The sequence below is a fragment of the Mercurialis annua genome, linkage group LG7 (genome assembly GCF_937616625.2).
Source record: "Mercurialis annua linkage group LG7, ddMerAnnu1.2, whole genome shotgun sequence".
Classification (NCBI taxonomy): Eukaryota; Viridiplantae; Streptophyta; class Magnoliopsida; order Malpighiales; family Euphorbiaceae; genus Mercurialis; species Mercurialis annua.
This window is the reverse complement of record NC_065576.1, coordinates 298,584-314,012: the sequence shown is the minus strand read 5'-3', so window position 1 is coordinate 314,012 and position 15,429 is coordinate 298,584. Positions and strand designations below refer to the sequence as shown.

The 15,429-nt window shown below is 35.5% G+C and overlaps 2 protein-coding genes across 4 annotated transcripts; one reads left to right on the top strand and one right to left on the bottom strand.

Annotated features, from left to right (window-relative positions):
• Window positions 1-302: 302 nt before the first annotated feature.
• LOC126655216 (probable carboxylesterase 18) lies at window positions 303-1,723 on the top strand. Its single transcript, XM_050349276.2, has one exon. The coding sequence runs from the start codon at window positions 457-459 to the stop codon at window positions 1,498-1,500; it is 1,044 nt and encodes a 347-aa protein (XP_050205233.1). The 5' UTR covers window positions 303-456; the 3' UTR covers window positions 1,501-1,723.
• A 200-nt stretch (window positions 1,724-1,923) lies between these two features.
• LOC126655215 (long chain base biosynthesis protein 1) lies at window positions 1,924-11,704 on the bottom strand. 3 transcript variants are annotated; one of them, XM_050349273.2, is made up of 13 exons: window positions 11,511-11,704; window positions 10,607-10,816; window positions 10,385-10,479; window positions 9,754-9,845; window positions 9,430-9,523; window positions 9,266-9,338; window positions 9,033-9,165; window positions 8,342-8,516; window positions 5,866-6,006; window positions 5,692-5,787; window positions 5,384-5,525; window positions 2,531-2,658; window positions 1,924-2,446 (listed from the first exon to the last, which is right to left on the bottom strand). In XM_050349273.2, exons 2-13 carry the CDS (start codon window positions 10,713-10,715, stop codon window positions 2,270-2,272), a joined length of 1,455 nt encoding a protein of 484 aa, XP_050205230.1. In that variant the 5' UTR covers window positions 10,716-10,816; window positions 11,511-11,704; the 3' UTR covers window positions 1,924-2,269. The 3 variants fall into 3 exon arrangements, with proteins under 3 accessions (XP_050205230.1, XP_050205231.1, XP_055962462.1); XM_050349274.2 differs by having other exon boundaries at window positions 10,607-10,811; XM_056106487.1 differs by lacking the exon at window positions 10,385-10,479 and having other exon boundaries at window positions 10,607-10,811.
• Window positions 11,705-15,429: the final 3,725 nt, after the last annotated feature.

Sequence of the window (15,429 nt, the reverse complement as noted above, 5' to 3'; positions counted from 1 at the left end):
ACCTCTGAACTTGTTAAATAATCCGATTTGACCCCTGAACTTGATAGATACGTAAATATTGAACCCTTCCGTACACAATTTCTTCTCGAATGTTTCAAGTAACAGGTGGACATGAAGGGGTTCAATATTTACGTATTTATTAAGTTCAGGGGTCAAATCGGATTGTTTAACAAGTTTAGAGGTTCAATAGGTGAGACGTTAAGTTTAGGGGTTAGATGGATAAAAGGGTATAAATTTAGGGGTCAAACTATTTATTAAGCCATTGAAGTATCATAAACGGGAAATTGAAGTAATATCCAATTATTGCTGAATCAGCTCAAATCTAACGTATCTATTGCGTGACCCATATTTACGCAAATCCATACCAAAATCCATGCAAAAGTAATCAATTAGCACCCACCCACCTCAACAGATAAAACTACCCCCTCGTCTTTCTAAGCTTCTCCTTCCACCGCAATGGAACCCAACAACAGTAATGAGCCACCAACCACAGCGGCGATTCCATGGAGGACACGCCTCGTCGTCTCACTCATCTCCACGATGTCCGACGCAGCCCGTCGAGCCGACGGAACCATCAACCGTCGCCTTCTGAGCTTCTTTGATTTAAGATCACCCCCTTCCCCAACCATACCAATCCGTTCAGTCATCTCCGCCGACACCGTAGTCGATAGCTCCCGCAATTTGTGGTTCCGCGTGTACACCCCTACAGACGCACCTGATCAACCTCTCCCGGTGGTGATATTCTTCCACGGAGGAGGCTTTTCATTTCTGAGCGCCGCAACCAAATCATACGACATCGTTTGCAGGAGACTCGCACGCAGGATCCCCGCCGTCGTGGTGTCCGTGGAGTATCGACTCACCCCAGAATACCGCTTCCCTTGCCAATACGACGACGGCTTTGATGTCCTCAAATTCCTGGACCAGGACGCTAGTACGGAATCATCGGTGTTGCCTCCGAATGCGGATTTATCGAGATGCTTCCTCGCCGGAGACAGTGCAGGCGCTAATTTGGCTCACCACGTGGCGGTTAGGGCATGCAGGAGCCAATCATCCTTTCTCGTGGCAAAGATTATTGGATTAATATCGATACAGCCCTTTTTCGGAGGGGAAGAGAGAACCCAATCGGAGACCACATTCAGTGAAACCGGGTCTATGTTGGTCTCGGTTCCCCGAAGCGACTGGTGTTGGAAGGTGTTTCTGCCAGCAGGTGAGAATAGAGACCATTATGCGGCGAACGTGAGCGGGCCCAACGCGGAGGATATATCGGAGCTGAGTTATCCGGCAACGCTGGTGGTTGTGAGTGGGTTGGACCCGTTGCAGGATTGGCAGAGGAGGTACTATGAATGGCTGAAGCGATCCGGAAAAGACGCCACTCTTATCGACTACCCTAACATGTTTCATGCCTTTTACATCTTCCCGGAGTTGCCGGAGTCCTCCCAGTTAATGGCTCAGGTCAAGGATTTCGTTGTTCGAGTCTTGTCTCAACACTGCAAGTTGTAACTCCTACTGCTATATAATTATAATTATAATTATAATTATTGGATAAATGCCGACAGCTCAATCAATGCATTTAACAGCTTCCATTCATAGGGTCCTAGCTCTTCAGTAAATGTAGTCATTCAAGTTACTGCTCTGATATTACCTAAGCTCTCCCGCTTTCACAACTCGACTATAGGTCAAATATCTAAATTACCTACAAAAGGTCCGGTATCGGCTTTCTTAATCCGCCTCTATTAAGTAAATTATAGACTCGCTCATAACAAAATGACTACAGGCCAACTCCCTGACTCGTTTATAAAATATCGAATATAGACTCATTTTCTAAATCACTTGTATAAACTAACTCTCTAATTCCAAATAATGTGCAACTCCTACTTTGATTGAATGGTAACTTCAAGTCTGATTAGCATAAAAACACAATCGTCCAAACAATTAAACTTCTATCAAATTTGATCATATGATTACATTATTACATTGGATAAGAGAAATGATAATCCGTGACAGGGAAAACAGCTTTCTCAAAGTCTACGTGCATCATAAACTACAACCATCCACAGATAAAATTTAACTCATACTTTTTCATCAACAATGATACGATTTTCATGATTTTGTCCATTACAAAATGAACAAGAATTGGGAAATAATTCCCTTTACCTATGAAGGAACATCGGCAGGCCTCCCCTACTCAAATTCGTTCCTTCAAAAATGTTAGGCCGACGAAGAAAGATCTAGAAGTTCCATTGACATGAAATGTGCTGACACGCAACAATCAATTATTACTCCTCTGCACCAATGCTGAAACTCTCTGCAAAGATTCACACGCCTTCAGCATATCATCTTTGGAATGGGCAGCCGAAACAAACAATTTGATTCCTATGGGCAAACGGCATTTATCTAGTGTTGATCTTTTGGAAACTACTACAAATACAGAGTCTTCCTTCAATGCCTGCAAAATCATAACCATAAAACACATTCAGTACGTCATTAAGCACCCAAGACAGAATCACACTGAGGAGAATTTATCACTTACGCGGTCAGCAATATCTTCAAGTATCTTTATGTCACCTTTCAAAGAACCTGTGCTTTTCTCTAGTCTCAGAAAAACAATCGGGGATTCTGGATTGCTTGCTATAGAGAGTCCATGTAGGTTGGACAACCCTGCAGTTGCAAATGCAGAACCCAAAATTTGAGTGCAAAGAATAATGTCTCAATCACGAATAAATCAAATAATAATACAAGTCGGAAAAAAAAATCCAATAGTAAAATTTATCAGTCATTCAAAATTAGGATTATGGACCCAGGGAGCTCCCCACAATGAACGTGGTCTTCTAGCTTTAAACTCTCATATAATACAGGATATTTCAAGTGTTCATAATATCATTATAATAATACATATTTTACAGACCAAAAGGAAAGTCAAAAACTCATTTTATTTATTAATTTGACATAAACCCGTGAGGTCTAATTTATTTATCTATAAAATGCAGAAGAAAAGAAAAGGAAAATATAACTTTCTTCACTGCTATAATTAATATACTCGAGTCTCGGATAGGACAGCCTTCAAGGATAGATGATAGAATCACAGCCATAGTTTCTCAAGCTGATGCATGATTGCAGTTCCATACTTTCCATTAGTTCAAAAATCAAATCATATTGCTTGTAGACTGACTCGTGATTATGGATGACTATCAAACATTCCCAATTTCCACTCTTAAAGATAAAGATGATTAAGACATATCTCAAAGAAAATAATGCAGTCCAGCTAAAACCTAAAACTAATCGACTAGAATGGTTCACTGGTAATAATGCGCAAACAGTAAAATTGCCAAATAAAAGTGTTCAAGAAAATTTTGGGGTTTGCTCCCCTTCTTCCTTATCACGGCAAGTCTTTTTGAAATAACTCCGATGAGAAGAAAAAAAAAAGGCATTAAGAGATCAAAATAGATGGCGAGTAACTAATCAAATTGATCGGGTAGATAAAATCCCCATAAAAATACCACTAGATCGAGCACTAGTGATTTCATATCTAGTCAAAATCTTGGCTAATTGGTATTGGTCGAAGTGGGTAGCTCCAGTAGACACACAGATCATGGAACAAATAGGGTGGACAGGCCCAACCACCACCTCTTCGACCAATCCCAACATTAGAACTCTGAGTTGTGGAACTACGACATATGTCCCTCCCGCTTATTCCCTAATAGTGGTTTTCGGAGGGCCGTCTGAACTCGGATTGTCGGTCCTTTGAGAGACATAAAGACCTACTGACAAGGTATCCTTTGTCTACTACGTCTTTCCCCTTTGGTGCATCCTTTGGATTCAGAGTGAGCCTCTATCCTATGTCTAAAAGTAGAGAAGAGAGCACCTTCATTAGCAAATGCTTTTGTGGACGAGAGTACAAAGACGCTGGATTACAAAGAAGAGAGCAAGTTTCATTTTCACAAAAAAGAATGTAGTCATTTCTGATAGCCCTTAGCACCAAAGCCCCACCCTGACCCCCTCGTCTCTCATCCATTCTCAGAAAACCACTTCCACAAACACAACAGATAATGGCCAAAGCTTCACATTTTTAGTTTCATAAACTTTACAAGATGTTAAAGAGATTAAGAGTAAAAAAAAGGAAGATTGTGCAACCAAAAGCATTCTAACATCCTTAAAAGACATCAACAACCATAGTAACAAATAAATTCTAGGACTTATTTCACTTGTAGGTATAGCTGCTAAGCACTTGGTAAACAATCATATTATCCAGGATTTTACATCATAAAATATAATTTTGTTTTCTAACCTTCAAGAGTTTGTGGTGCAACAATGATATTTTCATCAAAAGTTAAATCGGCAAAGCAATTGGGTCAAGATGATAAGTACCCCCGCAGGTCCATAATATTTGTCGCATTTGGCTGACACTAGAATTAAGAAAGTAATTAATATGTACTAATTTATAGGCACTTTTACTAAGTTATCCCTATCTTGAAATTTGTTAACATTTATGACTACTATATTTATTTGTATTGTTGTATTCTTTTAATAAATTAAATGGGGGCAAACTTGGAAAAATAGCAATTAATGCTCTCTTGATATACTAAAGTAACAAATATTATGGACCAAAACAATTTCTCAAATGTGACAAATATTATGGACCAGAGAAACAATATTGGAAAAGCACGAAAAGAATACGACAACTCACGATGAATAATAGGTACAAAGAAGATAAAATTTGAAGCAAAGAGTGATTAGGAGCCTAGCCATTAAAAGCCGGTGCTCAGGGGGAGTGTTAAAGAATCACCTCCTACTCTAGAACTCTAGAATTCTCTTTATCTAGAATCTACCAAATTTACTGAGTAAAAGTTAAAATATTCTAAAAACAATTAAGATTATTATTAAATCTAAAATTATCTCAATATGTCATAGTTTTACTAAATTCTAGAAACATATCGACCTATAAATAAGGCTAGTGGGAATTATGAAATGTGTGCAATAGTGGGTAAACTAAAAGAAAGGGTAAAAAAACTGTGAGAAAGTGTGCAATATAGCGTGAGAGTGTGTTAAAAAATTGTGGTATGTTCCGATATTAGAGTGATTTGTATAAAGTTCTTGTTTTTGTTCAATGCAATTCGTGTTGTTACTTCAGTACACCACTTCTTCCAAATTAAACTCAATAAATTATTTCATAGTGGACACGTTAGTATACTTCATAAGCTAAATAGTTGTTAATGTTCGTGTTTCAAAGCGTACAATAAGATAGCTGGCACCCCTTTTTGTCTTAAAGAAAAAAAGTGCAGCACAACAATTTGGGCAGAAACCTAATCCAATCCCACAAACAAATCAAGGAACAGAAAAGGAACTATAAATCTGATAGAAAAATGGTAATGAAAATAGAACCGACCTTTCCATAATATAGCAATGTTTTCTTTCAGATTGTTAATTAGAGCAGGATTATCCTCCAGGAGGTCAATTGCAGTAATTGCAGCACTTGCAAGATATGGAGGCAGAGAAGCAGAAAAAACATATCCAGAGCTGCTTAATCGCTGGAACAATTAGGAAAGACTGCATTAGCAATTAAGAGTAGGAAAGGAAGAAAATGTTATAATTCCATTTACTCCCACTAATTTATCAGAGATAAAAAATTTAAGAAGTTAAGAGTATCCAACTTTCAATAAAATGGTTAAATTGCTAAATATGTATGTCCCATACTTGGTGATCAATGACTCTAGCACTTCCAGTGCAGAATCCTCCTTCAGTGGCTAATGCATGCCCCATAGCTGCAGTTATAATATCAATCTTCTCAACCTGCAAATTCATGCCTCAATAAATTAGAGAGTTTGTACTATTACCAAGAATCAAGAAAGTCACAGTTCTAGGACATACTGGAACCCCATAGTATTCTGTTAGACCTTTTCCAAGCCTGCCAAGCACACCAAATGAATTGCTCTCATCCAACAGAACACGGAAGCGGTATTTCTCCTTCAACCTGATGATCTCGTCTAATGGAGCAATTTGGCCAGAATTCTGATGAATTTAAATAACGAGAAAAAAAAAACCTCAGTCAAGCAAGGTTACATAAAATAAAATTGAAAAAAACTTGCATATCATGGCATAACATGATGATTTATAAGTGGCATCAAAACCATAGTAAAATGAACCAAAAAGAAGTATATCTCTATAATTGTATATAACTTAAGCAGGCCAATTATTTCATTCACCATGATCCAACTCAGCATTCCATTAATCTAAGGTAAAACAAATATGAGCCATCATCCTAGGACAATGTGAAGCAGACAAGGAAGACTTGATCTAGAGAATTACTTCTTAATTTTAAATCAGGATTTTCTTGTAAAAATTAATTAGGACGGGTATTTAATTAGGATCATTGATGTTAGAACTAATAGATATAAAGGTGGCAGCTTCTATAACATAAAAATCTTTTGGGTTCATAAAGTTATTTCTGGGCTGAGAACATAGGCTCTGTATCAGTTGCTATTAGAGCCAACTTCCGCCTTCCTGCTGTCTTCTTTATGATCTTCATTGTTGTCTTTTTTCTTCCATATTTAGAATGTAAAACAAGAAAAAAACTTCCTGATTACAGAGACTTATTATACCTATAAAGTTTTTTTATTATACCTATAAAGATTGTGCTATTACAGCATGAAAAACAACAATGCTCAACCCCAAGTTGTCAAGAAAGCTAACCAGTTCAAATCTATAGATCAAAAATTTCCTAGTGTTACACTTGCACACTGTTTACCCAGTAATAGACCATTTTGGCTAGGAGTGCTCTGTGGACTCTCTGCCCTTTACTTTGCTTTCAGATTAACCAAAAAAAAGAATCTATCACAAAGCTAGCTAACCAACTTGCTTCTCCCACTCTAATCAACACGCAAATGTCAATACTCTGATATCTTCACAAGCATGTTCTCCATTACTTCCTCCGAAATGTAATATTACTCGAGTTCAAAATCATATCTGCAATGCAAACTGTTGATTTCATAAATAGAAAAGAGAGTTTACGGTTCAAAATTTTCTTATTGCCTTCTCTGAAATGTGAGGATAGAATTATTTTTCAACTTCAATTGTTGAATTTTCTGCGAGTTCCAATGAAAGTGAAACAGTCAAAGAAATAAATTTAGAACCTTAATTCTTAATTTTAATTCAGATTTTCTGTTTAAAAAAATATATATAAGAGATTCGCAATTCAACATAATTTAGAAATTCTCTACGGTCATAAAGTTTTCAAAATGACAGGCCTAATTAGTTAACGACTAGAAATTTTATGTTTTTGTTCTCATTGTAGCCTCTAAGGCGTAGAAGTTCTTTTGGGTTAGTTAAATTGTTTTTGGTGTGAGAACGCATCATAGTCCCTCTTACTCTAATGGCATCTATCCATATTTCTCAGGTATTATCAACAAACCTAAACCACATAAAGAGATGTGAAAGATAAACCTAAACCATTCATCAATCATACATGACCTTTGACTTCATTCTTACACCCATGCCCCACTTTTTTTATAGTAACATGAGATGTGATAGGCATATTGATATTCATGAATTCATTTCAACTCAAATTTTACCAAGAGAATAGCTCAGCATAAAGATGTGGGATAGAGGACTAGGCTTAATTGAATTGCAATTGCATCGTGGTTCATTCAGACACACATGTATCAGTCTCCACTCGGTGCCGAAATAGTATTGTATCTCAGTATATTCAAAGAATAACTGAGAAGCAGAATGCTAAATAGATGATCTCAATAGTAAGAAGATAGAGTGCTGGGCATTTAAATCACAACCATGAATATAAAACAGCAACAGTATGGAAAAATACTAAGATAGGTGTACACAAATAGAAACCACAAAGCTGCATTTCTATGTGAAATACTAAATGGGTAATTCTACTTAGGTAAGGATAACTTTCTACCAATTAATACTCTATCATGCAATATTAAACATTTTACCAGGATAACTTTCTATGAACAGATCCTGATTGCACAAGTTTGCCAAATTAGATTATCAAAATTTCAAAATGAGATTGTGAAGCAGATGCTTATTCAGAAAGTTCATGCTTTTTATATACATATTGAACCATATTGCACTTATTTGACTCATGTTGTACTTTTAGTTATTTGGATGCATACTATAAATATCAGGGTTTCTCAAAAACGCATCTCCATGATGAAAGATAGTAGCTCAGTGTTACAGCGAATGACAGGAGCATGTGCTGATACTAGTAAAAAAAATGCCCCATTCTGCTCTCATAACGGAAAAAAACAAGTGTATGCAAATTAAAAAAAACATGACTCAATATCATTGCTGAAGCAGTTGAGCTCTCAGATGCTAGGAAGAGTAGTACCTGATATACTGCTTCAACTATGATGTAGCGACGCAATTGCTTAGCACTCTTATTCTCTGCAGTTATTTTCTCCAAAGTATTTCGTAATGATTCCATGTCATTATGCTTAAAATACACAATGGTGCTTCTAGAAAGATGAAGGCCGTTTTGTATTCCCCAGTGGACTCCCTCATCACTGGAAGATTGAAAATACAAAGTTATGTGTGTTCTTATGATCCATGCAAGAAGTTAGAATCTTAAATATAGAGCCACAGTCCTTCAAGGAATTCACATAGCTGTTATAAAAAAAATTAAAAAATTAAAAACAGTTCCAAAAACATGCAAATAGAATTTGAAAAACGAAGGTTGATAACACCAAAAGCATTAGAAGTGCCACATACAGTTGAAAAACATGAGAGATTTTTCAGGATGCAAGTATCGCTACTTATCATGTTTAATTACCTAATTCCTCTTGACTAGCATAAATAATAAAGAAAAACATTAAAAACAAAGATCATCGATATGTTAAGCGATAATATTTTAAAGTGAATAGCAAAAATCACTTACAAATATGATACATTTCCTATATCATGCAAACACCCACTATGTTGACTAAAATAAAAGGGGGAGAATCTTTGTTCATTTTTTATGGTAGACGGTAGACCGCTATTTGTGAATGATCATTAGAATAGTTGAGGATAAATCAACTCACACAACTATGATATCTCCTCTTTTGCAGAAACATGGTATTGCACTAAACATGGTAGAAAGTCCGTAAGAATACAGAATTGAATCAGGAGTCCCCAAGAACTTAGCTATTCTGGCCTCACAATCAAGGTGGACATCTGAGAAAAGAAACATGTAGAATGTTACGAGTTTTAGATTCAAAAACATATAAACACTAAATCTTCTTCATGTGGGAAGATATTCAAAACCGAATCCTACCAATTGTTCCGTAGAATCCACGTGGACCACAAGAACCAACACCGTATTTTTCCAATGCGGAGGTGCACGACTCCTGAGATAAAACTACTGTGTATTAGAACTCTATTTAATGAAAACCACTACCTTAGGAGGGGAAAAGGTTATTTAGGATCGAATTTTCTCACAAGTAATTTCTCATGACCTATTAGTCCAAGATAGTTGGCTGAAGCAAAGTTCACAACTTCTTTGCCATTGATTATAGTATGTGGCCCTGCAGCACTGTACAGAAAGTTAAAATGAGAAACCTAGAGCAGAAAAAAAAATCATTCAGCTATTTCTATGAATCATCAAACCCATAGAAATGCTACATTATTTGTCTTCACTACAAAGATCATTATGCAAGGTTGCCGCATAAGAAGGCCAATATTTGATAGCATTTTAAAGTTATGAGTTTTGAGAAGAGTAATAGAGAATAAAGTACAAAATAGATGTGACAGAAAAACATTTACCTCTCCAAAACGGGGGGGTCGTATTGCATCTCTTCCGTAATAGGAGGGATGAGGGGTTCTGGAACCCATTCGTGACATAATTCATCTATTTCCTACAGAAAAATATGAATACTTTAAGCAGTTTAAATTTAAATAATTGCACAAGATGATAAAGGTTCCAGGGCTAGACTGCAGCATTGGGCAAACAAAAGTAGCTTTACAATAAAGAGGGTTTTCTTACCCAAAAACTATATCAAGGAATTAGAGCAAAATGATAGAGAGAAAATAGAGGGATTGGAATGCCTTAGAAAAAAATCTTTAACCAGCATGAAGCTTGATAGAGATTGTAACAAAAAGGCGCACTTAGCGCTGAAAACTGAAGAATCATACAACCATGAAAGAAAAAAAAGGTGGTGGAGAAGTACTTGCAGTTTTTTTACAGAAATGGAGATTGTGATTAAAAGGATTTGGCAATGAAAAGAGTTGTATTAACATTATGTGATAGGCCTTGGAAGTAGCTTAGAAATAACGCACCTAATAGATGTCTATGTAGGCTAATAACATAGAAGTAAGAAAGATAACAAGCACGCAAATGGAGAAATTACTATTTAAGAAAAAAGGAATGAAAATTAGAAAGAAGGATAAATCATACCTTCTTTGTTAATGGGCGTTTAGGAGGCTTGTAACTCTTTTGTGAAAGGAGAAAAAGAATGACCACTAGAAGAAGACCCTCAACGAAAAGATGTCCTTTGAAATAACAGATATACAAATAAAAGGATAAAAGATCTTAAGTAACATAAGTAGGAGATGAATAAAGAAAGATAAAAGTAGTAAAATAATATATAACATAGTATAGAAAAGAAAGTTAGTGTACCTCCAATATGAACTCCAAAAACGACAGCTCGAGCAGAGGGAGCATCCAGAGCCACCTTCACCCACCCAAATGTAGAATTAATAATGTTTGAAATGAAAATCGATTCCATTTGCTCCTCAATGTGGATATATTATTTCATCAAGAATGTGTATTATGTTATTATCATATGACGTCTTCAAGTATCAGCAATTCAGCATTCAAATCCCTGTCCTGCATTCATTTATAGAATCAACAAATAATAATAACAATAAAATTGTAAAAGAAATAGTTGCAGTGCTTGATATGCTTGGATGGATTACATTACATCCTAAGATTCTAGAATAGAAACTTGGAATCATATCAAAATCTCGAACAATAACTAGATCTTAAAGTCTTAAACTAGAAAAATTAAAAATTAAGAATACTAAAACAAGAGAAATAAAACAATAAATTTTGGTAAAAATGAAGAGAAGAAGTTGCTAAACTTGGGTTGTTATCATTGACTGATTAGGCACCAAGGCCAAATAACACAGACACGGATCTAATTAAGTGGCTGTATAAAATAAAGTAAATTTCAAATCCTTAGAATTCATGGCCGAAAGATTAGGAATGATTTGTTTGTTTGAAAAAAACAGTTGAAAGAAAAGGAATATTCCAAATTATTAAGATTGGATAACTAATAACCAAAAAATTACACATGAACATGCTGAGACTTATAATTTTCATAATAATAAATACAAATCGAAAACCATATCTTGCAAAAAAATCAGGATTAGTGTGAACAAATGATAAGAGTACAGATTTAGTATACAAACTATCTTGGAACTGACATGAATTCTCTAGAGACTGAATTGAGGTGAAAGCTTTCATCATTTCTCATTCTCTAGATAGATTAAGACTGATAAGTAAAAGATATTTTGATTACCTCCCAACCAGCAGAAGCGGAAGCTATAGAAGATAAGAATCAGCGGATGCGGACGGAAAAAACGCAGGCGGCAGCGGCGGCAGGGGGCGGAAATGGACACTGAAGCAGCGGCAAGGAAGAGACGATTGATCTGTTTCGTGTTTTCAGTTTGTGTTCAGATGAAGGCGTTCTTTATCAAAACTGTGTAGTTTAAGCCAAAAACGTGTGATTTTAGACTTTTAGTTAAAATAAGGCAAAATCCATTGTAAAGTCCTTATATTTTTAGTTTTTTATCTAGTTGGTCTTTAAAAAGAATATCTTTTCAGTATTAAATTTCCTAATAAGAAATTAAAAACAATAATAAAAAAATCCATTTTCGTAACGTGTTAAACATTTGGCATGATTTTGTTTCAATTATGTCCAACTACACAATTTTGCTTATATGGCGCTGATTTGTGGCATTGCCACATTAGCGCCACTTAGGTGACACATGAGCAAAATTACATAATTGGATATTATTGAAACGAAATCATGTGTTTCATGACAAATTGGATAAAATTAAAAGGTTTTGACTTTTGTGAAACTTTCATGAAAAATTTGGCCTTTTTTTTATTATTTGGCCTATTGAATAAAAAGTTATTATTATTTTTTTAATTTATGAGGAAAATAGTTTTTCTAATTATAACATTAATGCTATTTATAATATATGTTAAAATATGAAATTTGGATTTTAATTTTTTCAAGTAAAAAATATATCGATTTGGTGCTTGCGGATGAAATATAAACCTACAAAATTTGTGTACAATCAGCGATTTTATAATGTCTTAGTAAAATTGAAAATGGGCTAAAAGTTAAAAAAAATGGAATAATGCCTTAATGGGGGTGTGTAGAAACTAAATTGGTCGAAAAATGAATTAATGTGTTTGATTTAGTATTTTTGATAAAACGACGCCGTTTTTTTTTTGAAGTAAAGCCATGTTTATTAAGCCAAATCGGAAGCAACTACAGGCGTAAGAAAAGCCGGAAAGTTATGAAACCATTCCTGCTAGCCTGACATAGAACGGGAAGCTTGCGCTAACATATGCGCATCTCCAATCGCAGACCGTCTTACAAAACTAAAACGAAAGTTACTAAATTGCTTCATTAGAGAGTTACACTCATCAATAAGAGGATCAATCACGGCTTTTAATGGCAGTCTGAGGTCTGAAATAACATCCAACACGTCGGACTCGAGAATTACATTCTAATTTCCCCTTAGACAGCTCAGGGCTTCTTTGATAGCAATAAGCTCGACAACTCTGGCTAAAGAGAGACCTGTATAATTAGCACACATTGCTTGAAGTAAACAACCACCCTCGTCTCTAACAACACATGAAACACCAATAATTGTGTTTGACATTTGGTTTGGCTATGGTACGAGAGCCATTAATTTAACTGGAAAACTGAATAATAAAACGGCGTTGTTTTGCATATGGCTTCACACACGCGTAGGAAGCTTCTAGAGCTTCACCATGTGCAAGTTAGCCCTAAACAAAACTGTGTATCTTGTGTATGGTATATAAAACATTTTATAAAACTTTAATTTTTTAAAACTTGTCGCCTCTCTCTTCGATTCTTTCTTAAAAACTCTCCCTCTCGCTTTCTTCTCTCGAACCCTAATTCCATTTCACTCATTGAGCCTCACTCAATCAAACACACGATTAATGGCTTATTCTTGCCTACTCTCGTATTCTACAAGTTCTAGCTTCGCTTAAGCCCCGAGATGATGTTATATTGTTTTTTAGTCATTATTAACAATTTGTTAATAAACATTTAAATATAATCATCGGTGAATGTTTTTAAATACCGGGTTTTATTTAAAAATTGGTTTCTTGCTTCTGTTATCTATATAATTTTGCATATGTATTTGATGTTTGCATGTTTTGTGTCGTACTTAATCTCGTGGATACGAGTATTGAGCGATATTACATTACATTTGTTGACAACAGATACACTAGGGTAACTTTTTAATAACGATTTTTTAGTTTCAAGTAGATATGTTCTCTGAATATTGTTATTACTGGTTCATCCATACATTCTCTTTCATTTATTTATGGTAGAAGCTTGATCTTTCTATTTATGGTGGTCGCTTGATCTAACTATTTGTGGTGGAAGCTTGGGCTTGAAGTACTAAACTCAGTTTGCCTCTAATAAATCATCATGTTTGAGTTTTTAAATTTCATAGTAATTTATACTTTGTTAGTATAATTTAATTTTGTTAATAATGTTTTTTTGTGTGATCATGAACTGATGCTTTGTGTTTGATTTACATATGGCAACAGCGGTAGATGTTGGGACTAGAAGCAATATTGCTCCTAGTCCTAATGCTCATGTTATATTTGCTGCTTTGATTGAGGGCTCAATGGTTTCCCAACATGTGCTTGATCAGGCAAATGAGGGAAATCCCACACAAATCGGAAAGATGAAGCCAATGAAAAAAAAATCTCTTGTTTGGGATCATTTTGATCGTGTGTTTGATAAATCAAATAAAATGATTAGTGCTAAGTGTCAGTTTTGTGCTGGGATTTACTAGTGTAATAGTAAAATTAATGGAACATTCACACTAAAAGCACATATGATTATATGTCTAAAAAAATCCACATAAGCAAGTAAGGCATGTTATGTTAACTTTGCAACCTGTTGTTCGTACTAATGTTGATGATAACAATGTGAATGTGATGGGAGCATGGACTATTAGTCAAAAAACTTTTAGACAAGTATTAACTTACATGATTATTGATACCGATCTAGAAATGATCGGGCTCCAGGCATCGCCTAGATAAACTAGACTCGCCCACGATACATTGAGAGCGCCTCGATCAAAGATCGCACGCATGATCGCCAAGGCATCGCCCCAGAATGCCTTGAGAGCGCCCTGATTAGAATTCGGCGACAACACTCTGAAAGGATCGCCCAGACATGAGAACACTCTGATAACATCGCCTACACCTCCACTATCCCACCACCGGGGATAGTCGGAGGACGTGGCCCGAGAGCCACCATAAAATGTGGCCTATACCCACGATTTTCCAGTTAATAACTGGTAAAGAACACCCTATAAATAGAAGACCACTGAGACTTGAGAAGGTAATCATGCACACTAGACTCAAATACTTATTCACTCATTTACTTACCAAAAAACCATTATGACATAAGCATAAGAGTCGCTTTCAGGCAACACCAACCTGAGGTCTTTTGAGCTTACGTTATTACTTGTGTAGGAAATACTGATCAGGTGGCCTCAGAAGTTTGAACAGTATCAATTATAGTGGATGAATTGTCATTTAGATTTGTTGATGATTTATGATTTAAAAGACTAATGAATTATGCATGTTCTTGGTTAAAAATACCCTCTAGATGGACTAGAACTGTAGATTGTTGTAAATTGTTTGTGTAAGAGAGGTTGAAATTAAAATCTTTTCTAAAGAATCATAGTTAAAGGATTAGCAAACTAATATATGGACTAGCCTACAAAGAATTAATTATATGTGTATGACTTGTCACTGGCTTAATGATGTTTGGAAATTGCATACGTGGATCATCTATTTTATGCTTGTCATTGGTCATGAGGGTAAATACATTAGTAAGTCTTTAGAAAACTGCTTGCTTGAATAAGGACTGAAAAATGTATTTATGATAATAATAGATAATGTTAGTAATAATGATACTGTAGTGGATGGCTTTAGGAAAAACTTGAATCAACGGGGCAATGAGGTTGCTCATGGGAAGTTTTTACATATGAGATGCATTGCCCATATTCTCAATTCGGTTGTTACTAATGGTCTTACAAATTTGAATGTTTTTGTTAAAAAAAGTCATTGAACGGGCAAAGTATATTAGAAACAGTCATGTTAGATTGAGAAAATTTAAGGAAGCTATAGGCTTTGTTGGCATTGAAACT

Coding starts and splice junctions, on each gene's coding strand:
- LOC126655215 (XM_050349273.2), bottom strand. CDS start 10,715: ATGGAATCGATTTTCATTTCAAACATTATTAATTCTACATTTGGGTGG. Junction 9,846..10,384: donor AACGCCCATTAACAAAGAAG/GTATGATTTATC, acceptor ATTTTTCTGTAG/GAAATAGATGAATTATGTCA. Junction 8,517..9,032: donor AGAGGAGATATCATAGTTGT/GTGAGTTGATTT, acceptor TCAATCTTCCAG/TGATGAGGGAGTCCACTGGG.
- LOC126655216 (XM_050349276.2), top strand. CDS start 457: ATGGAACCCAACAACAGTAATGAGCCACCAACCACAGCGGCGATTCCA.